Raw genomic sequence first — 24,598 nt, 5'->3', positions numbered from 1 at the left:
GCAATGCGGCAACTTTTTTCATGTTCTGAGTCTAAAAGTGTGGCTGAAAACGTTTAGTTTTTTCTTATGGTAAGGCAGTAGAATGTATCCGTTGTGGAGAATGAGTCTAGTTCTTAGAAGCAGCTTTTAGTTTATATGCACCAAATCTCTGGAACAAACTCCCAGAGAACTTGAGGTCTGCTGCAACTCTTAGCTCTTTTAAATCAAGTCTGAAGACATTTCTGTTTCCATTTTAACCTGCAAGTTTTATTTTATTTAAATTTAAAGTTCTATTTCTATTCATTTGCTTTAAAATGTTTTATTCATTTGCTTTTCTAATGTGTATTGTGTATTTCAATCTTGCCCCTGTAAAGCACTTTGAATGGCCTTGTGTCTGAATTGTGCTATAGAAATAAACTTGCCTTGCCTTAAATTTCATGGAAATCTACCAGTTAAATTAGGAAATACTCCCTGAATTCCAATCTCCATACCTCCATTATGTTATTATTATTATGACAGAAAAAGATTTAGGATGTCCCAAATCAGTTTATGGTTTTCATTTAAACGCTGTGTTCAATATAATATAAAGATACACTGGTGCACCATTTGAATGTGATGTCAATTATAACTGAAACACTTTACACTCTACAAACAAAAATGTAGATCTTCTGGTAAATAACTTGATTGTACTCTGTAAACTTTATCCATAGATATAGGGCCGGTTTCGCAGACATGGATTAAGCATAGTTCTGGACTAAATTGTACCTTCAATGGACAATCTCCATTCAAAATTCCATTTAGTCCAGGACTAGGCTTAATCCATGTCTGTGAAACTGGCCCATAAATTCCTAAAGGTTAAGTCAGAAATTAACTGTTAAAAGAATGAACTCAAGCTATTTTCAAAATGCTAATTTCAAACGAAAATTCCAGGAGACTCTATTATCAGTTGGACTTATTTGAAAGAGGAAATGTACAGCAATGTCTATTAATGTGCATTTTTCCCGGTTAAATACAAATAAATAAAAGATTTGCCTTTCTTACCAACATCCTTGTTTGCCTTCCACAGGAGCTCAGAGACGGACAGATCCTGGATCAGGGAGAATTAGATGTTTTCAAAATATCATAAATATACTGTTACTATATTTTGTCTGCATGTATATGATTATTAATATCAGAATGTATTTATGTAATTACTTTGGGTGTCTGTCTGTGTAATCCTTAACTCCTCTTAATCAGGAGTAATGTTATTGAATACATATTAAAATAAATATATTATTAATACTAACTAATGTTTAGGCAATACACCTTTATTAAATGTTTTTCCATTTGTCTTCTGTTTTTTTCTTCTAAAAAAGCTTTTTAAAAAAATCTATACTTAAATTATACTCATAATAATTAAAATAGGCCTATAATTTTTTTGTTGTTGAATACTTTATGATTTTTTTTCTTTTACAACATAAACATCACAACATAAACACACATAACAACTTGAAAAGGGAACACAAACACAAACAAAAGACAAAACAAAATAAGCAACCAACATGGCGCACTCTACTCTACAATTATAATATTATTAATATAAAATGATGATTTTTTGTTTATAAAAAAGCTACAATGAAAAAAATATATAAAAAAACGAAAAATCTATAATTAAATGATCCTCATAATAATTATAATATTATTAGTATAAAATTATCCAAACCTTGTCTTCAGCACGGGAGCAATCGGTGACCACAAGCAGGACCAGGAAACCCAGCACACACCTGAAAGAAGCCATGTTACCTGTCTGCACAACACTTAGATGCTACTGCAGCTATACTGTATTTAACCTTCAGTATATATCTGTTAGCTACTAGGGGGAAAAAACACACTGCTTTACTTAGTGATAAGATGTGTGTTACCTTGAAAACATGAGGCTTAATTCCCACCATGACTGACTGATAAAAAAAATGTGCTTGTTGTTGCAAAAAAAAAAATGTGGAAAAATGTGGAAAAATGTATGTGTCTGTGAGAGTGACACCTGCTTGACTTATTTTATTTTATTTTATTTTATTTTATTTTATTTTATTTTATTTTATTTTATTTTATTTTATTTTATTTTATTTTATTTTATTTTATTTTATTTTATTTTATTTTATTTTATTTTATTTTATTTTATTTTATTTTATTTTATTTTATTTTATTTTATTTTATTTTATTTTATTTTATTTTTGGAATTTTACTTTTTATAGAAGAACACAAACACAGAACTAAAGACAAAACAAAAACAAACACCCAACTGGGATTTTCTAACTGCTTCACTTTTAATAGGTTATCAATTTAAATAGTTTTTTTTTCCTGGTTCCAGAAATTGGTCTATTAAGATTGTTGCAGTGTGAATTGATTTGCTTTATCTTTAGTGCTATTTTAATTTGGTCCCTGTGTGTTTGTCTGTAACTGTTTGTCTGTAACTGTGGTGCATTGTGCTGCTGCCTGTCTTGGCCAGGTCACCTTTGAAAAAGAGATATTTTTTATCTCAATAGGTTTTTCTCCTGGTTAAATAAAGGTTCAATAAAAATGAAAATGAATGGAGCGTGTTGCATGAACCAGAATAGCTTGAGAGATTTTTTATTCTTGTTTTTTTTGGCAAACGTTTACTCATCTAGGGAAGTGCCTTTAAGTGTTTGAGATAAAGTGAGTATTTGCAGTGTACAGACTTGTGAAAAAAAAGTACAGCAAATGTGGAAAAGTATTTGGGTTTCGCCACGGGTGAGACAAAAAAATTAGACTTTTAACACTAGAGTTGTTGTTTAAGGGAAAGTTCACCAAGTGCAGAGTCCTCCAGTCAGAAAGAAAATGAAAAGTTTTGGGGGAATTCAGGGGGTAAAAAGATTCACTTTCGATTCCATTTATATCTTTAGGAACGTGTCTCTAACGGCATAACACTGGCCATTGTTCTCTGAGTCAAAGTTAAAACTCCATTAGATACATGACTCAGACCTCTTTCAACAGAAGACCATAAGCAATAAGCAATAACTAACACACTGAAAATGTAGACGTTTACTATCTTTGTTTATATGTGGATGTATGGGCTTTATGTCTTTTATTTTTGTTATTGTTATTTTACCTTCATTTTCTACCTACTGAATGCACTATGTACAGCACTTTGGACAGTGCAAACTGTTATAAATGTGCTTTTATAAATACATTTTACTTACTAGCTTACAACTGACCCCTTTGGAAATTTGCGTTTTCTCAACTTTTTTTTTTTTTACAGTGCAGGCCCTCTGGCACAAATCACCCCAACCCCAGAATTTTGGATAATAAGCATGATGCAGCAGTTTAGGGCTGACATCGTGCTAACTGTATAGACTCAAAATGTAGCATACCAAAGCACTAAAACATGTGTCAAATGTTTTCTAACGTGTCTACAATTGTTCAGACACAATAATGAAAAAAATCATGTAAATTTTACTTTTAGAGGCAAAAAACAGTTTTTTGAGCTTAAATGTGCTTATAACTTATTCCATGTTTCTCCCTTCTTTACAGGATGAGTTAAATGGATGGCTCTTCTTAAATATGTGGTCACATTTCCTATTTCTTCTATGGTTTTCTAGAAACAAGGGGTGGCACAACTACCACACTGGCACAAATCCCCCCACTCTCCCCTAATTAAACTGTATATTTTGTCTGCATTTATTTATGATTATTAATATCAGAATGTATGTATTTAATTTACTTTGGGAGTTTATAAGGTCTTAAGTAAATATGTAATAATTACTTTTGTGCCTCATTTTATACACACATTTTGATTTTCAAATACAAGGGGGCGCCCTTAGCTCAGTTGGTAGGGTGTCCCCCCCATGGGCCTCGGCCAGCAGCGGACCCGGGTTCGATTCCAGCTCGCGCTCGTCCTCTGCGTGTCACTCCCCTCTCTGCCCCATTTCAACTATGTCTCTACACTATCAATAAAGCATAAAAATGCCAAAAATAAATATCTTTAAAATACAAAGAACAAAGGGAAAAACCCAAGAGTAAAATATTCAATACCTTCACTCTGATACAGTGCAGTGCAGTTATAAGTTTCAGTAAAAATCGGGTCGAAGTAAAGATGAATTAATGCATCAAAATTGACCAGAAACACACAAACAGATTAAGATAAACATTTATAAATACTTTCTGCTAAAGTGACGGCCATATACACTTAAAAAAACACTTGAAAGCTCAGAGTTGAACCAAAGGCCCAAGGTATTTAATGTGTTTAAATGTTGTATGTATGAAATAAATGTGTGCCAAGAAAAAGGAAAAGGGTGGAAAGCATAGGTTCTGTAAACAGGCATATTGTAGCTACGGTGGTTCCCCTTTGTTTGTATTTTTTTTCTTTCTTAACTTTTTTTGATAGGTAGTTGCCAAGTTCATCACACAAACACTCCAATCCACTGATATGAGATCAGTTTACAATTTTCAACTACTAAATTAATGGTAGGACTGTGGCCACTAGAACTGGTCTCTGGTCAGCAAAGGTCTTGAAAACAGCATAAGTGTGCTTGTGACATGCGTGCCACCCATGCATGTGTATAGGCACGTGTCCCAGCAGAATTTTGAAATCTGAATAAAATAATTAAAGTTTGTAGTTAGCAAGTGTAACATGTTCTTAGCAAGGGCAGAATTTCATAAATAAAGGTTTATTTTTTTAGCAAGATATTTGGTCAAAAGCTAGTTGTCATCCGTCCCTCCGTCCAGTTGTTAGGCATCTGGCTGCTAGCAAGTTATGTTGTCTTGCTAATTTTACTATTCATCTGAACTGAAATAAATATTGACTTTTTCCTTTATTATCTTCGCGAGAATGCACCAGAATGCTTAGATTACATGTTAAAAACACAAAAAAATCATCCCCCAGACCCCCCTTCAGGGGTTTAGTTTTCTGACAAACATTACAATGGATACTAACATGATTTGGGCATTTGGGATTATAAATCATCTTTGAATTGGTTGTACAGCATATCACATGCTATTCATTCAGGGGTACGATGGCCACCCCACTCTAGCTCTGTGGCCCACCTTGGCCACCCCCAGTCAAAATTTCCTGGAATTGCCACTGAGACACACACAACTCCGCGTTCAGGCTGCACAGCACATTAATCACAGGTAGCATTTTGAGCTAAATCTGGCCACTCTCCAAATCCAAGACTCAATAGTTGAAACATTCTCTGAACTGGGTTGTCAGACAGCAGTGTTTCCCATTGATCATAGACTTTGTTTTGTGAAGCTTTTTCATAAGGTATACCTATTGTAGAATTTATTCTGTGTATTTTCTATTTAGGCTACTATTTTCTTCTCTTCTAAGGAGATTAAAAAAAAAACATTTCCTCAGTGTCTCATTGATACAATCTCATAATTAGCTTTTAAAGTGCACCAGAATGATGCATTTAACGTTAAAATATAAGAAATTTCCGGACCCCAACCCTAAACCCAATGTTCAACTCAAAGGTGCGCCACTGGCCTAGCCCTTGTGATAATAACAATAATAGATTATCTATCTATCTATCTATCTATCTATCTATCTATCTATCTATCTATCTATCTATCTATCTATCTATCTATCTATCTATCTATCTATCTATCTATCTATCTGTGTAGGGTGGTGTGTGTGTGTGTGTGTGTGTGTGTGTGGGGGGGGGGGGGGGGGGGGGGGGGGTGTTGTCAGGGTCGGTGGGGGGGCCCAACTGCAATGACCCAGCTTTGGGGGTGCCCAGCTTGCAGAAGGTTGAGAACCCCTGTCCTAGATGATGTCATATTACACACTGCACCTATAAAGTGCAGTGTGTAATATGACATCATCAACAACATTTTTGAAAGTTTTAAAAAGTTCTAGAATGCAACGCTCCCTGGGTAACCCCACCCCTTTTGAATAATAACAGAAGCAGTGGCCTTCAAGGACAAGAACAATTCTAAATTCTAAAAAATGCACCTGATGACATTCCAACCATGACACTTCCAACATGGATTCCTCCATAAGACTTGCCCGCATTTCTCAACATAATGGAAAAAAAATCTTCCTTATCTGATTTTTTTCTCTCTCCTGTGGCCCTAAAACTCTTCTGTACTTTAGTATGTAGTGTAGTAAAAAGAATGTGATTTGGAACGCAGGGCCTCAGTCAGAAAGAAAAGGAAATGTTTTGGGGGAATTCAGGAGGCAAATAGTTTCACTTTGGATTATATTTATATCTGTAGGAGTGTGTGTCTCTCTAACAGGAAATCACTTAAGGCTCCTCACTGCTGTTTACACTGTGGCCAATTGTTTGAGTCAAAGATAAAAACTCCACCCAGATACATATCCCCTTTAGATAAATAAGCTAAATAAAGTAATGTCTCCACGTGAGTCATGTGAGCGCTTACTAGACTGAAATATAGATTCTGGAGAACGCTCATTATTGAAATCACTGTCAAAAAACATTCTCCAGAATCACTGACTCCACCTTAAAAGTCAAAATAAGTTTGATTAATGTTTTTCCAGATCTATTTAAGACTATTTAGCGCTCACATGTGAAGGCATGATTTTATGTATCTAAAGGGGATATGTATCTGGGCTGAGTTTTCTGATCACATAACACACAAACAGCTCTGGAAAAAATTAAGAGACCACTCCAAATGTTCAGTGTCTCTCGTTTGACTATTTATAGGCACATGTTTGAGTAGAATGAATATTTTGGTTTAATTCTATAAACTACTGACAACATTTCTACTAAATTCATCCCAAAAATATTGTCATTAAGAGCATTTCCATTAAGTAATGTAGAGATGAAGATTTAAGAAAAATCCAGACTGGTCTATTTTTTTCCAGAGCCGTACACATACAAACATACATGTAAACATAAACGTACATAATGGTTAAAATTAAGAAATCATAAATTCACCCAAATTCATATAAAATAATTCATCATATTGCAGTTCATAAAATACATACAAAAAGCCAGGAGTCAGTCAGTCTTTTGTCAGCAAGTCAAAAACACTGTCAGTATCCCACATATTTGTAGTTGCCATGGTTCTCCTAGATCAGTGGTTCTCTACCGGGGGGGCGCGAGGGGGATGAAAAAAATAAATAAAATAAAAATCTTAATTTATTTATTTTATTTCTATTTTTTTCCTGATATGTATCCTAGTTCAGAGATGATATGTATTTTTTTTCTTTCTTAACTTTTTTTGATAGGTAGTTGCCAAGTTCATCACACAAACACTCCAATCCACTGATATGAGATCAGTTTACAATTTTCAACTACTAAATTAATGGTAGGACTGTGGCCACTAGAACTGGTCTCTGGTCATCAAAGGTCTTGAAAACAGCATAAGTGTGCTTGTGACATGCGTGCCACCCATGCATGTGTATAGGCACGTGTCCCAGCAGAATTTTGAAATCTGAATAAAAAAATGTAAGTTTGTAGTTAGCAAGTGTAACATGTTCTTAGCAAGGGCAGAATTTCATAAATAAAGGTTTATTTTTTTAGCAAGATATTTGGTCAAAAGCTAGTTGTCATCCGTCCCTCTGTCCAGTTGTTAGGCATCTGGCTGCTAGCAAGTTATGTTGTCTTGCTAATTTTACTATTCATCTGAACTGAAATAAATATTGACTTTTTCCTTTATTATCTTCGCCAGAATGCACCAGAATGCTTAGATTACATGTTAAAAACACAAAAAATATTCTGGGGGGGGATGCCCCCAGACCCCCCTTCAGGGGTTTAGTTTTCTGACAAACATTACAATGGATACTAACATGATTTGGGCATTTGGGATTATAAATCATCTTTGAATTGGTTGTACAGCATATCACATGCTATTCATTCAGGGGTACGATGGCCACCCCACTCTAGCTCTGTGGCCCACCTTGGCCACCCCCAGTCAAAATTTCCTGGAATTGCCACTGAGACACACACAACTCCGCGTTCAGGCTGCACAGCACATTAATCACAGGTAGCATTTTGAGCTAAATCTGGCCACTTTCCAAATCCAAGACTCAATAGTTGAAACATTCTCTGAACTGGGTTGTCAGACAGCAGTGTTTCCCATTGATCATAGACTTTGTTTTGTGAAGCTTTTTCATAACAGGTATACCTATTGTAGAATTTATTCTGTGTATTTTCTATTTAGGCTACTATTTTCTTCTCTTCTAAGGAGATTAAAAAAAAAAAAACATTTCCTCAGTGTCTCATTGATACAATCTCATAATTAGCTTTTAAAGTGCACCAGAATGATGCATTTAACGTTAAAATATAAGAAATTTCCGGACCCCAACCCTAAACCCAATGTTCAACTTAAAGGTGCGCCACTGGCCTAGCCCTTGTGATAATAACAATAATAGATTATCTATCTATCTATCTATCTATCTATCTATCTATCTATCTATCTATCTATCTATCTATCTATCTATCTATCTATCTATCTATCTATCTATCTATCTATCTATCTATCTATCTATCTATCTATCTATCTATCTGTGTAGGGTGGTGTGTGTGTGTGTGTGTGGGGGGGGGGGGTGGGGGTGTTGTCAGGGTCGGTGGGGGGGGCCCAACTGCAATGACCCAGCTTTGGGGGGGCCCAGCTTGCAGAAGGTTGAGAACCCCTGTCCTAGATGATGTCATAGAGACAGTGCATGAAATAGGCCACGCCCATCGTGGGGGAAAACATTGAACAGCGTTCCGTTCACTTTGTATTGAAGGAGACCTGTCTTCTGTAAACACACGTAATTAAAACTTAATCAAACATCCATTTAACGAAAAAACTTTACTTTCTTTAAAGCCACGACTCTTGTCTGTCTATACGAGCTGTTTTTGTGAAAAATAACTGAGTAATTTTCTATATTGAGGTGTTTTTGTCCGGTCGGACCCATCGTGGGGGAAACCGTTGAACACCGTTACGTTCACTTTGTATTGAAGGAGACCCGTCTTCTGCAAACACACGTAATTAAAACTTATTCAAACATCCATTTAACAAAAACACGTTACTTTCTTTAAAGCCACGACTCTTGTCTGTCCATACGAGCTGTTTTTGTGAAAAATGATTGAGTAATTTTAGATATTGAGGTGTTTTTTCCCGTCCGACCTGGCTAGCCTACAGCAGAAGGCTAACATTAGCCTAGCATAAAGCATACATTAGTTAAGAGTTTTGTCTCGATATGGAAAATTACTCAATCAATTTTCACAAAAACAGCTCGTATAGACAGACAAGAGTCGTGGCTTTAGAGTATGTAACGTGTATTTGTGAAAGGCATGTCGTATTACGTTTTTATTAAGTTTGTTTGCCGAATACGAGTGTCATTCAATAGAAAGTGAACGGGGCGCTGTGAATTGTTTTCCCCCACGATGGGCGTGGCCTCAGATTATGACGCGTTATGCACTGTCTCTATATTACACACTGCACCTTTAAAGTGCAGTGTGTAATATGACATCATCAACAACATTTTTGAAAGTTTTAAAAAGTTCTAGAATGCAACGCTCCCTGGGTAACCCCACCCCTTTTGAATAATAACAGAAGCAGTGGCCTTCAAGGACAAGAACAATTCTAAATTCTAAAAAATGCACCTGATGACATTCCAACCATGACACTTCCAACATGGATTCCTCCATAAGACTTGCCCGCATTTCTCAACATAATGGAAAAAAAATCTTCCTTATCTGATTTTTTTCTCTCTCCTGTGGCCCTAAAACTCTTCTGTACTTTAGTATGTAGTGTAGTAAAAAGAATGTGATTTGGAACGCAGGGCCTCAGTCAGAAAGAAAAGGAAATGTTTTGGGGGAATTCAGGAGGCAAATAGTTTCACTTTGGATTATATTTATATCTGTAGGAATGTGTGTCTCTCTAACAGGAAATCACTTAAGGCTCCTCACTGCTGTTTACACTGTGGCCATTTGTTTTAGTCAAAGATAAAAACTCCACCCAGATACATATCCCCTTTAGATAAATAAGCTAAATAAAGTCAAGTCTCCACGTGAGTCATGTGAGCGCTTACTAGACTGAAATATAGATTCTGGAGAACGCTCATTATTGAAATCACTGTCAAAAAACATTCTCCAGAATCACTGACTCCACCTTAAAAGTCAAAATAAGTTTGATTAAGGTTTTTCCATATCTATTTAAGATTATTTAGCGCTCACATGTGAAGGCATGATTTTATGTATCTAAAGGGGATATGTATCTGGGCTGAGTTTTCTGATCACATAACACACAAACAGCTCTGGAAAAAATTAAGAGATCACTCCAAATGTTCAGTGTCTCTCGTTTGACTATTTATAGGCATATGTTTGAGTAGAATGAACATTTTGGTTTAATTCTACAAACACCTGACAACATTTCTACTGAATTCATCCCAAAAATATTGTCATTAAGAGCATTTCCATTAAGTAATGTAGAGATGAAGATTTAAGAAAAATCCAGACTGGTCTATTTTTTTCCAGAGCTGTACACATACAAACATACATGTAAACATAAACGTACTTAATGGTTAAAATTAAGAAATCATAAATTCACCCAAATTCATATAAAATAATTCATCATATTGCAGTTCATAAAATACATACAAAAAGGAGTCAGTCAGTCTTTTGTCAGCAAGTCAAAAACACTGTCAGTATCCCACATATTTGTAGTTGCCATGGTTCTCCTAGATGATGTCATATTACACACTGCACCTTTAAAGTGCAGTGTGTAATATGACATCATCAACAACATTTTTGAAAGTTTTAAAAAGTTCTAGAATGCAACGCTCCCTGGGTAACCCCAGCCCTTTTGAATAATAACAGAAGCTACAGTGGCCTTCAAGGACAAGAACAATTGTAAATTCTAAAAAATGCACCTGATGACATTCCAACCATGACACTTCCAACATGGATTCCTCCATAAGACCTACAATGTACAAAATGTATATAAATATTTGTAATTCTCCGCTCAGGAGGAAAATTCAGATTATTGGCAGAGGGGATTTTACACCAATGAGGACATATTTATGAATGAGGATATTGACTTTAGCTAATACATTATTTAACATATTACACAGTGTCCCTTTAAAGGTGTAGTCAGTGATTCTGGAGAATGCTTGTTGTCAAAATCACTTTGTGTAAAATTCAGTGAATATCTCCTAATAATTCGCTACCAGTCCGTACTGTGCGTGTGTGCTGAATACAAAATCTGATGTTAACGTACAGCCTGGTATGTCCAGAATAGATGACTCCACCTTTAATGCTAATTCAAAAACTATGAATCCCAAAAAATAAAAGCCCAATACATTAAATCTAGATGTCAAAAAGCAAATAGATTTTGATTATACAATTGTCATGTTTATTACATATACAGTAGTACGGTTTATTGAAAATGTAACATAGAAATAAGGAGACATATCCATCCATCTAGCATGCAAACAATTCCTGGACAAAAAACTGTGTCGTGGTTCTCTAAATCATGTCTCCCTAACATTACCCTTAACTGTCGAATCGGAAGCTAACTTCAGTATGTTTATATATAGGGGAGAACGGGGGAATCTGAGGCATCGGGTAATGTGAGCCACCCCCTGTATCTAGGCAACGGAAAACATTTGTGGTCATGTGAGATATATGTTTTCAAGCCCCTCTCATTTCCCCATGGCCCTGAAAGAGAGGACCTCACGGTGCTGTGGTAAGCATGTTTTTTTCACCAAAATAGGTATTTTGCATGTAAAAGTACATTTTCTTGCTGTCAACTTAATCAACTGTTGCCAAAGCAAATGTATTCACGTAGAAAAACTTCTATCATACGTGTTGATGAACTACCAACATATGAAACCATGTGATGATATTAGCTAAAGATTAGCCTGAAATGCTAAGAGAGGTAGTTTTTTCTCAAATTGTGGTGGTGGGGGAAAGTGAGCCAAATGCTGTGGGGGAAAGTGAGCCACTGTCTCACTTTCCCCCACCATGAGGCACAAGTTAAGTTTAGTCTTAAACATATTTTAATGTAATATTACATGACATATGTTTTATTTTAATGTCATACACATTGTAGGACAGCCATCATGCCAAGGAAATACACCAGGAAGACGACCTGGGGCAACCACACGGAAAGAGCACCATCTCATCTTTCCCTGTAACCTTCAGGGCTGGAATGTAGAGTAGGGGCCAATCCAAATAGTCTTTTTTGCATAGGAAATTTCCTTTCCTATCGAGATGAACCGGAAGTACTCGGCGGATAGGTGATCCGAATTCTCAAAATGCTTAGGAAAGGCATAGGAAAGGAGCCTCGATTCAGCCTTTAACCCTTTAGAATCCTTTAGCATAGGTTACTCCGGACCAACCTATGCGAAAGGAAAGGAGATAGTGGTATCCCATAATCCTTTACGGCGGCAAGATTTAAAGCAACAGGCCACCGCCGGAGTTTACCGACTCTACACGAATACGAACGAGAGGTAAAACAGAAAAGAGGAGAGGAGAAGAGAAGAGAGGAAGATTTAACTCGGCTAAAACAAAATACCCCCCCATCCTCCCCCTTAAAGATAATAAAGAACTCATAAAAGACCAACATCATAATAGTTATTTTCGTAGCACGTAATTTACACCATAAGAAAATAAAATACCAACTTCACATTTAATGAAATTACTGGGGGCAGTTAATTTCAACATCAACATAGGCTAATTGTAGCCTCTTTTTATTCCACATGTGAATTGGGATATATTCCCCTTGGCCAAGTCCGATCTAAGTGATTCTCACTCTGTTAGCGACAACCTGATTAAAATCAATATGAAAAGAACGCATGGATCAAACGAGCGCTTGTTGTAGTCCATTTTCGGAGAATAGTGTAGTTTCACGCTAGTGACTCACGTCAGCAATACTCGCCGTCGCGCAATGACGTCGGTTAGGAAAAGTGGAGTCGAATTCATTTGAAACAGTGCTGTCTTTTCCTATATTCGATAGGAAGCACCTTTCATCTCTCCTTAACCCCGATGACGTTTAGGGGTTAAGGTATAGGAAAGGAGGCTTATATGTTAGGAGATTGGACTATTCGGATTGGCCCCCGGCCTAGTTGTAGAGTATGACAAGGTGATGTTATAATCCAGTTGGGTCTTCTCCTATGTTCTGAGTCCCAGGCTGTTCTCGCTGGTTCTGATTTTCCTATGCGTTGACCCCCAGACACAAGCTGGCTCTAAGGGTCCTTTGTTCTGACCCCCAGACTGTGTTCTAATCTAACTGGTTCTATCTTTCATTTGAATCTTATTAAAACATTTTGAATTATAATATGTTGTATTTGATTTTGTTCAGAGTTACTTTCAAGTGTTTAGAAAATTTGCTTTGCTTAATTGACCAAACCCCATAATTATTTTACTAGTCCGACATTAGTTCTGGAATGTGTGGCTAGCTTTCAGGATTCTTACTGTTACAATATGTGTTGTTATGGTAGTTTCAGAGTGGAAAAAGTAAGTGGATCAGTTTACCCCACAGCTGGGGTAAAGTGAGCCACATGACAATCATATTTTCACTGCCATTTGTCTTGAAAAAATTCTGCTAATGCCCATTTCTAGGAAACATCCTGAATTAATGGGAAATGTGTAAATTTGAGTGATAAATCATTTTAGCTGTAAAAAGTGGCTCAGATTACCCCGTTCTCCCCTATATATTTTTTTTTCGTCTAAGGATATTTATCTCAGACCTATACCTCTTTCAACAGAAGACCATAAGGACGGATGGCTCTTTGGACCATATCAGCCTCATTTGAAGTTCCTTTGGGGATTTCAACCAGCCAGTACTGATTGTTGTTTTTTTTCACTCGGTGCTGGGGGTTGATGCGATTCTGCAGGATCACTTTGAACGTCTTGCCCGTCTTGTCCGAGGTGAATGTCTTGGCATATTGGTCGGCCACCGATATGAACGGAGTAGAATAAATCCCCCGGCCAAAAAGCTCACGGTCGCCCACCTGGTAAACACACGTTCAGATTTATTAGCAATAACTAACAGACTGAAAATGTAGTTCTTCACTAGGTAAAGGTCAGAGGCTATTGCACGGCAGGATATTTTAGGCTTTATAAATCCCTTATCAACACAGTTTAATCAGCGGCGAGCCGGTGACGCATTAAAGTGGACAGAATGTAAACAGTTCCATCTAGGTGTCCATACATCAGGGGTTAATCCACACCTATGGAATGTTCTCCAGCCAATAGAGTATTCACACATGTATTTGTGTTTCCACATTCAGCAGCCTGGCATTCCCCCAACACACAATCACACACTTAGCCACATCCTGTTTCCCTTTCAGTCCTTCCATTCAGAGCGTTCATAAGTGCACAGGGGTCACACATTTGTTATCTCAATTTCACATTTATTCCTGCTGCCATAATAATGAATACAAAACCTTGTTGCCATCTTCACATTGAAGATGTTGCACTGGTATTTCCCATCTCCCCAGGCTATATGTCATGACCGAAAGAGCAGTGGGTACAAGGGGTGGAAATGGGTTTGCTCAGGATGGTGGCTGGCCCTTAGAGATAAGGTGAGAAGCTCAGTATTCCTGACTTGCAAAGAAAGGAGCAAGTTGAGATGGTTTTGGCATCTGGTAAGGACTCCCCTTTGGCGCCTCCCTAGGGAGGTGGTTCCGTCACGTCGGGCTGGAAGGAGGCCTCGGCAAAGACCCAGGACTAGGTTGAGAGATTATATCTCCACACTGGCCTGGGAACGCCTTGGGATCCCCCAGTCAGAGCTGGTTGATGTGGCCGTGTGAGTAAGCGATCGAGCGAGTGAGTGACCCCTGGAACACACATCCTACCTCTACTGCACGTCTGCGTCTGACTCTTTTTTCGCCGACTGTGTGAACACACTGCAGCGGCCACACATCCAACTTCGGACGCGCTGCCGACGGCCGTTGGAGGCGCTTCTGCAGCGACGCTACACTTCACCTCAGGGAGACACGTGTCTCTCTGGAGCCTCTCTGCTTTAACTGATAGAGAAATACTCTGTCGACACTCATACCAGCAGCTTTCACTGTAGTTTCACCATTTCCTTGTTTGTTTCTATCAAAATAAAAGCGAAAATGTGAAAAAAAAGGCAACAAGGCATGCAGATTACTGTCGAAACTCAATATTAAATCATATGCATCATAAAATGACATTAAAATACTTCATGTTAATGGGAATTATCTATGAAAACTCTATGTAGAAAAGACAGGGCTTTTAGAAGCAGCGCTGCAGCAGCAGCAGCAGCAGTTGAGACGTTGCATGTGTGGCCGAAAACAGAGCAAGAGAGGCAGCGTTACTGCTGCCTCTCCAGAGGTAGACGCAGGATGTGTGTTCCAGGCCTGAGTGAGTGAGTGAGTGAGTGAGTGAGTGAGTGAGTGACTGACTGACTGACTGACTGACTGACTGACTGACTGACTGACTGACTGACTGACTGACTGACTGACTGACTGACTGAGCAATCGAGTGAGTGATAAAACCATCAAACCTGGTAGCATCCTTCGATGATTCCGTCAGCCCCTTCGAGTGAGGTCCCGTGGTAGGACACAGGCCATTCTCCTGGCACTGACTGGATGCTACGGTAACGGGTTCCAAGCCAGGCGTTTTCATCATACTCATCCAGGACCTGAGGCAAAATATAAAACTATTTTTAGGGCCCGAGCACCGACCGGTGTGAAGCCCTATTGAAATGCAAAGGATTTTTCTTCTTTATTATTTGTAGTAATTTTTGGCACTTTTCACCCCCTTCCCGTCATGCATAACTTGACATTTTTTGCGTACCCATCAGACCTGCAAAAAAGTGCAACTTATCGTTGGTTTTGAGTCCGGGCCAAAAGAACGGCGCCCCCTATGGCCACAAACAGTTTTTCAGGAAATGCATGCTCAAAAATTGGGAGAACGCATGACAAAATGTAATGGCCCAAGGCGCACATAAATGCAATTTTATGTCCTGGGCCAAAATCAACAGGAAGTCGGCCATTTTGGATTTAGTGCCTAAAATCGCCATAATACAAAATTTCACATATCGACGAACTCGTCCTAGAGTTTTTACGCTAGGAACGTGGAACCACTGCTCAAATACTCAAAACCCTTGCCCGATGTTGAATTGCGAAAAGATTTCAAACGAATAAGAGAACCAGGGAGCTATTGGGGGTCAAAGTTGACGTAAACATCATAAAATACGGACCTCATGAAACTTTAATTCATCATAACTCAGGCTGTGTTATACCTAGTTGCACCAAATTTAAACCCCAAATGTATATTTGCAGGCCCCACAAAAAAGCCTCTTGAAGCCCCGCCTCAAAATCAACAGGAAGTCTTTTAATTTGAAATATGTGAATTTCTGGCTCGAAAATCATCACAAGGTTCAAAAATGCCTAGCTCCTAGCAGGAACATATTTAGCAAAACGAAAACACTCATATGACATGGAAGATATACCAAAAAAAAATGTGTTTGATTACGAATAACTATGACGAAATGGCGGCCAATATTCGCCAAAATGTACTCAAAAGTCAGAACACCACATTACTCTGCAGGATTGCAGAGCAAAGTGGACTCATAACAACTTTTTGTGCAAAAAAAAATATGATAGGGTACGTCCTCCGACATGGAAGATGATATACTCGAAAGCTTGTTTTATCCGGAATAACCGTCTTGCAGCACCGACGCGTCATTCGCCAAAAAACTTCAAAAACAGACCTCATGAACCCTTTCATTGATCATAACTCAGGCTGTGTTACACTTAGATGCACCAAATTTTATACAGCGATGTACAATGCCAGTACAAACAAAAAAGCCTCGTGACGCCCCGCCCCAAAATCAACAGGAAGTCTTCTATTTTGAAGTATTTGCCAAATAAACAGGAAGTTGGCCTAACTCCACCATACTCTGTCTCATCTTCTCCAAATTCTTTACGGTCAATGAGACTCAAGGCCTGAGTAAGCCAGCACGCTAATATTCATATAAAGTGAGAGCGCCACCTGCTGGACAAAGCAAATAGTGCACGTTGGTTATTTACTTCCACGTCCTACACACTTGATCAAATCAACCTTAAAGCAGCTCAGGGAGGTCTAGAGACAACGATAACACGGGAAGGCGGTTCCGTCGGCTCCGTGACCTTCGTAGTTTCTGGGCGTCGTCGCCACGAAACAGGAAGTCGCCGTGATTTCGCTCCGCGGCCTCCCACGCGCTCCATACTTTACCTGCCTGGTAAAAGCCCAGGCCCGAGGACATCCTCGCGTCCGCATCGAACGCGTTGCAGCGACTTCCACGCTTCCGGCCACAGGCGTCGCTGCGCCACGCGCTCCGAAGAGGAGGAGGCCGCGGCCAGACCGGCCGGTACGGCGTCCAGCATGAGAGTGCGAGGGCCCGGTCAACACTGCTCGCAGTTTTAATTTACATTTACGATAAGATGGGTAATGTAGTGTCAATGTAACCCAAGAATGCACAGTGATATAAGTCACTGCTATGCATGTAATTTTGTGTGTCATTAGTTCTGTTACGGTCTATAATCTGTATGCTTTTATTTTAGATTAAAATAAAATCATATTCACCTTGAGGGCTAAACGATTCCAGCCACACGGTCGTTCATACACTTCTCCACCTCTGTGATAAGTCTCTGTATCTTTCAACTTGGTGAAATCGTAGTCGAATTCAGGGGCAAATAAATTCCTCTCATCGACGAAAAGTTGTCCTGATGTGTTTTGATTCAGGTCTTGCTTCAACTTGAGACGCTGAGCCTGCCCCTGAAAGGTGTAGGGGCCTGCTGCAATCCTGAAAAACATGGATAAATATGTGTAATTCTCCGACAAAACAAATGGACCCATTCCCGTGGTAGAAATTTAAAAAACGTTATTTAAAGCAATAGAGCGTAACTTATGTCGCCCTTTATGAGGAATTCTGAGTTATAACATGAGCCTTAAACATTTCTTGTGAGCTTCTTGAGCTCCTGCGCCAGTGTCCGGGGAGGGAAGGGGGGTGGGGGGGGGGAGACACCAGTTTGTAAACGCTGAAATACAGTAAGAGTTTTGTGGAGCTGATTGGCGTTATCAAGTTTGTGTCAACTTGTTTGCTGATGGCTTGATTGTAACATTTTTATGAAAAAGTTACGCAGTATAGCTTTAAGTTAGGAATCAAGTCCACGATACCACAAGCTGAAAGACTGCATGAGAACACATTAGACAGAAAATTATAGAGAGCATCATGTGGGATGCAACCAGTTTTATACGTATCCCCTTTAAATACAGTTAAATAAAATCATGCCTTCACATGTGAGCGCTAAATAATCTTAAATAGATCTGGAAAAACATTAATCAAACTTATTTTGACTTTAAAGGTGGAGTGATTCTGGAGAATGTTTTTTGACAGTGATTTCAATAACAAGCGTTCTCCAGAATCTATATTTCAGTCTAGTAAGCGCTCACATGACTCACGTGGAGACATTACTTTATTTAGCTTATTTATCTAAAGGGGATATGTATCTGGGTGGAGTTTTTATCTTTGACTCAAACAATTGGCCACAGTGTAAACAGCAGTGAGGAGCCTTAAGTGATTTCCTGTTAGAGAGACACACATTCCTACAGATATAAATATAATCCAAAGTGAAACTATTTGCCTCCTGACTTCCCCCAAAACGTTTCCTTTTTTTTCTGACTGAGGGAGTTTGCTAGCCTGGAACTCCAGACCTGCCACTGGCCAATTTAAAATAGAAAAGATTATTTCCAAATAATAATTACCGTATTGAATCACCAAACAGGACAGTGCGGACGAAGTTTGAGATCGACAGCATGGTACCATCCGCTGATCCCGCTCCTGCATAATCCCAACATGAAGGCCCCACTGCTGCCCCAGTCACAGACGTCCGAAATCCAGTGTTTAGTGTTTGTCCATGAACAGACGTGACCGTGGCATTGCAGATCACTCCCAAAGCTTGAAGTGCATCATCCCTATCAACCATCTTGAGGTTTTTGTCTTTGTTTTCTGGCTTCTTCCTGGTTTGTTTCGTCCCTCAAATATAAATGCACAATGAACCAGACTGGACTGGTATTTATAGCACCTCATGACCCTCCCATTGCAAAAAAGGAGAGCCAGACTGTGGGGGTGTTGATAGTGAAACTGAAAGTAACCATGCGTTCCAATCCCCATACTTCCCTACTATTTAGTGTGCCAAAAAATATTTAGGATCTCCCAATACATGCACGTCAATTGTAGTATGCTGAAAATACATAAATGCCACACTAACTCCAATAGCATTTTGGAGTATTCGTTTTTATTCTTGAAATTTCTTGACATAATGAAAAAAATAAATCTACCTTATCTGATTTTATTTTCTCTCCTGTGGCCCTAAAACTCTTCTGTACTTCAGTATGAAATGTAGTAAAAAGAAAAAAATATATGATTTGGAACGCAGGGTTAATGTTGCAGGCCCAGAGTTTATGTATTGTCTAAAAGGTGCGGTGTGTAATATCGGAATATTAAAGGACATCAAGTGGTGAAAGTTTTAGATTGCAACGCTCCCTTGCTAACCCCTTCCCTTTTGGAGAATTTACAGAAGCTACAGTGGCCTTCAAGGACAAGAAGCTGTAGTTACTAAAGATGGCATCATCCACCACTGCCTCAAGTCTTTCCACAATATCAAGTGATGAGGTAAAGATGTATTTAGTTATTTATTCTATAGTACTTCTTCTTCTTGGTCTTCCAACAGGTGCATTTCCCCAGTACACCCACTATAGATATGCATATGGTCGTGAAGTTTGTCCATTCTGTGCTACTGTAGAAACACAACGGTGAAAAATGGCGGCCTCCATGGTGGCAAGCCGCGCTCCTATTTAGATATAAAAGGCTCATTCTAAGGAAATAAAAGAAAGAAATGTTATTTTCAGGCGATAATAGACTAAAAAATCAATCGTACTTAGGAAAATATCACCAAGTCTGTTCTGAAAGATGCCAATAAATTCTACACACTGCACCTTTAATACATTCACAACTTTATCACATGGCTTATTTCTACACATTTAATGTCTTAACCAGGAGTGAAATAGCAGCATTAGCCCATGTGTGACTGTGGTGATCACGGTCATAGAACTGAGGCCAAATGCAAAGCCATTATATTTAAATACACAGTGACATCTAGTGGAGATTTTCAGAATAGCATTCCTTAACCAACCCTGCGTTCCAAAACCTATACTATATTTACTTTGCCAGAAAAAATGATTTAGGATTTCACAATATATGATGTGAAATTCAGTATGGTAAAAATACCTTGATGTCCTTTTTTATGTACAATTGCATTTTGTATGTAGTTTAGTAAAAAAAAAAAAAAATTATTTGGAGACCAACTCAATTCTTACCATCCCTTTACAATTGTGACTAAGCAAGAAATACCCAAAGTAAACTGAAAGCTATTCTTGAAACATTTGGACTACATGAATGGTTTGGATGTTTTTTTTTAAACGTATTAATTTATTATTTCCTAGACTGAATACGGAAGATTGTTAGGACTAAGGGTGAGATTTTTTTTCCCCATATTTTTGCATTAAACACTTCAAGGAAAAAGTAAAAAACAATTTAAATACTCTAACTACCTCACGTGGAGGTCAGATTTTAAGCCCGCAATATATGTTGTTCCCATCATTGGAAACTTATATTTCAAATATTCTTAAGCAAATCTGTTTACAGAATCATGTAAAGAGATGTTGTTGAATCATGTTAGTCTGGAAAACACTCACAACTCACTGTCAAGTTGTTCTGACAATTAAATGTTAAAGTCGTTCCAATGAAGACTGTTCCTTAACGACTGTAGATTATAGGCGCAGGCAAGACACAGGGAAGATTTGGATGTGTTCATTTCGGTTTATTAAATGTAATAACCTTGAAAAACTGAAAAAAGGAATGTGTAAGTTTAATGCAAGAAGATCACAGAGACATCCATTCATCATGCAAACATTATAAAGCTCTGTTATTCATTTGACATATTCTTATATTAAAGGTCACATATTATGCTAAATGCACTTTTTAAATGTGTTCTAACATATCCATGGGTCCACGGTGTGCCTAAAGACTGCCAAAATATTTAAAAAAATAACAATCTCTCCTTTTCTCACTCTCCCCCTTTCTGAAACCCCCACCCCTCCCCCAATATACTCCAGTCAGAATTCTCCTCGTTTCTGACCTCACAAACTGGAAAGCCAGAAGCTTCCACTGTGCAGCCCACACCCCTATTTCTTATTGGTCCACGGCCCTGACAGACAGAGGGCGAGGCGTATCTGGCTTCGCTTCCGGACAGGGGGCGGGGGGAGCTCAAAGATTGTATATTTACGAGAAGAGCTGCAGCTCTTTTTAAAAAATAGGCCATTGTGAGATTAGCTGAACATCAGCATAGTACAATAAATTATCTGAAAGTTTTTTTCAGCAAACAATTAAAGAAAAACGTATTAGGGACCACTAAGACCATATAATATGGTGTATAATAGAACCGAAAAGTGTATAATATGGGAGCTTTAAAGCCAAAAGCACACCATTACATTTGACAACAATATTTTGAAGGAAATAGCAATGATATACTTTATGCTTCAAGGACGCAACAACACCCAATGGTTTTTCAAAATAAAGCTAAGTAAGCAAATAGGTGATCAAATTTGGCCTTTTTTCATTAATTTCTCCCATTTAGACCTCTTTCAACAGAAGACCATAAGGACGGATGGCCCTTTCAACCATCTCCCGCTCTTCTTTGTCTGGTAAACCTTGTGGAATTCTAACTAGCCAGTAGTTTTTGTTGTTGTGTTTCTCTCTGTACTTCGGGTTGATGCGATTCTGCAGGACCACTTTTAACTTCTTGCCCGTCTTCTTGGAGGTGAATTGTTTGGCGTATCCGTCTTTCACTACCACATCTATGAATGGACTAGAGTAAATCCCCGGTCCGTAACCAGCACCAGAGCCCACCTAAGAGTAAAACAGGAGAAGAGGGAGAAACACAGAGTTGTAAGGAGCAAAGATTTGAATAAATTAACAATAATAATAATAATAATAATAATAATAATAATAATAATAATAATAATAATAATAATAATAATAATAATAATAATAATAATAATATATTCGATTTATATAGCGCTTTTCTCGCACTCAAAATGCTTACTTAACTATAAACTTTTCTGTCAAATAAAATACCGATACCAATAAACGGCGACAACACCTATACACTATGTGATTGGCTTGATGTCATACGTCACTGATGACACATTTTCTGCTGTTAATTGAATGGATTATTGTTTTCATGTCGTTCTTGTTGTTACTCAGCGTTACAACACTAGACTAGCAGACTTAAACCCCAAATCCCTTTTTTATTTTTATTTTTTTATTTTTTTATTTATTTTTTGGCATTTTTATGCTTTATTGACAGTGCAGAGAGACAGAGGTGAAATGGGGCAGAGAGGGGAGTGACATGCAGAGAACGACCGCGGGCGGGAATCGAACCCGGGTCTGCTGCTGGGCCAGGCCCGGGGGTGGGGGGGACGCCCTACCAATTGAGCTAAGGGCGCCCCCCAAATCCCTTTTTACAGAGCATCAAACCTGGTAGTGTCCTTCGATGATGCCGTCAGCACCTTCGGATGAGGTCCCGTGGTAGGACACAGGCCATTCTCCGGGCACTGACTCGGTGCTACGGCCCAGGGTTCCCAGCCAGGCGTTATCCTTGTATTTATCCAGGACCTGAGGCAAAATATAAAACTCTATTGTACTGTTTCTATTGTACTCTTTCAAATAATGACAATCATTAGTTTGCATGTATTTTTGTGTGTAATCAGATCTGTTACAGTATATAATCCACCTTGATGCCGAAACGGTGCCAGCCACATGGTCGTTTATACACCTCTCCACCTCTGAGATAAGTCCTTGTGTCTTTCAACTTGGTGAAATCATAGTCGAATTCACGGGCAAAGAACTCCTTATCATCAATGAAAAGTTGTCCTGATGCATTTTTACTCAAGTCGTCCTTCACCCCAAAAAATTGGTTTCTGTCAAAGAGAAAGAGATGCAGAAGGACTCCGGCAGCTACTTAATATCCAAAACGCATATTATATCTTTTGGTTAAATAAAATAAAACTTACTTTAGGCCTATATCCCAAAAAAACACTATTTCAACGAGGGCGGCCGCATACTCTGTTCCCTCCCGACACCTTATCTTCCCTACTCTGCTCTTTGTCTTGTGCGGTCTCTGTCTAAATCTCTCAGCCTCTCTGTGCATACTCCTCCGAAAACTAAAGTATGGATCTGATCAGCTGGGGTCTTTCTGCAATGGATCAAATTTTCTCAACGAGAAAAGTGGGCAAAGGAGAAGCCCCCCTGCGCGGAGGAGTTGGAACCCGATGTGTCTGGCTATTCTGTCCATCGAGGATGTGGAAGATATTATGTTATTGGGATTATGGTAACACGTTCTACCGCAGGCGATGGCAGCACATCCAGATATTGAAAAGCTGCCCGTCATTGAGGGCTTGTGTCGGGCTATCAATGCACAGACTCAAGTAATATGCGACGGGAATCGCAAGCTGGAAGTGATTCCCTTACTTATTCGAAAAGTGGATACAATCTGGGTGAATATGGGTAGGACGTAGGCCCGTGAAAAGACCACTGGATTTCGGCTATTTGGATTATTACTTACACAAGTGACTTTAAAGACCGGCTACACATTCCAGCGCCAGTCTCAATCTCAAAACAAATTCGTAATCTCTCTTGTTGTTCTGTAACGGTGCAATGACAAATAAATCTGATTCTGAAATAATATTCAGTATATGTTAGAAAAAGTATTTCCAATACTTACCGGTGGGCAATATGGATGACGTTCGAGATGTCCAGATGTGTATATGCTGCTGCTGTTGGCTGTGGCTGTGGTTTGACGACAAATCCAGTTTGTGGTGAATCTGAAGTTGGCCCTGCTGCCCCAGTCAGAGAATCCGCCCCAAATCCAGTTTGTGGTGTTTGTCTATGAATAGAAATGAGCGTGACATTGCAGATCACACCCAAAGCTTGAAGTGCATCATATATCAACCATCTTGACGTGGTTGTCTTTATGCTCTGGCTTCTTCTTGGTTTGTTTCTCTCTTCAAATATAAATGCACAATGAACTAGACTGGACTCTATTAGGACTATTTATAGCACCTCATGACATCAGCATTTTAGACCCTCCCATAAGAAGTCTGTGCATGACACATTTTGTTACAGTTTCACTATTAGGGAAATGCTAATAGTGAAACTGAAACAAAATGTGTCATGCACACAGGGCCGTTGCTAGGAATTCTGGGCCCCCTGAAAGAATATCGGTGTGGGCCCCTCTACCCCATTCATTGCCACCTTCAATTTTCTTGTTTTTTCAGTGTTCTTGACAGGAAAAAGGAAGTTCAAAAGTTAAAAAAAAACGTTGAGCGAGTTCAAAACCAGAAGATTTAACATCACATCCCCTTTTTGAGATGACAGAATTAAGGGGAAGTATAACACAATACAATGAGCTAAAAGGAAACTAAATCATTATTTTCGTTATTCAATGAATGGCTAAATAGAACATTTTAAGTCATGCATAAACATTGAAGTATTATTATTTAAATTTGTTTTCTTCTTAACATCTCTCCCATCTCCCTCCCTTCATGTAGCTGCAGCCCACACATACCCTGCGTTCCAAATTACATAC

The 24,598-nt window shown here is 38.6% G+C and overlaps 3 protein-coding genes across 3 annotated transcripts in view; all 3 read right to left on the bottom strand.

Annotated features, from left to right (window-relative positions):
- LOC307250405 (high choriolytic enzyme 1-like) overlaps nucleotides 1-1,756 on the bottom strand; it is a gene marked incomplete at both ends in the record, with an annotated part of 6,518 nt that extends 4,762 nt beyond the window's left edge. The window contains 2 exons of the mRNA XM_080027478.1: nucleotides 1,021-1,066; nucleotides 1,682-1,756. Of these exons, the coding sequence (XP_079883604.1) occupies nucleotides 1,021-1,066; nucleotides 1,682-1,756 (121 nt within the window). The remainder of the gene's footprint in view (nucleotides 1-1,020; nucleotides 1,067-1,681) is intronic.
- Nucleotides 1-24,598, bottom strand: part of aass (aminoadipate-semialdehyde synthase) — a 519,315-nt gene that overhangs the window by 50,882 nt on the left and 443,835 nt on the right. The window lies entirely within an intron of this gene.
- On the bottom strand, nucleotides 21,583-24,077 carry LOC307251183 (uncharacterized protein; the record flags this gene model as incomplete). Its single annotated transcript, XM_080028504.1, has 5 exons — nucleotides 21,583-21,858; nucleotides 22,489-22,626; nucleotides 22,745-22,931; nucleotides 23,735-23,896; nucleotides 24,073-24,077. The coding sequence occupies 5 exons, from the start codon at nucleotides 24,075-24,077 to the stop codon at nucleotides 21,583-21,585; spliced, it is 768 nt and encodes a 255-aa protein (XP_079884630.1).

Source organism: Ammodytes marinus (genome assembly GCF_949987685.1).
Source record: "Ammodytes marinus genome assembly, chromosome: 5".
NCBI lineage: Eukaryota > Metazoa > Chordata > Actinopteri > Uranoscopiformes > Ammodytidae > Ammodytes > Ammodytes marinus.
This window is presented reverse-complemented; position numbering and strand designations above follow the sequence as displayed.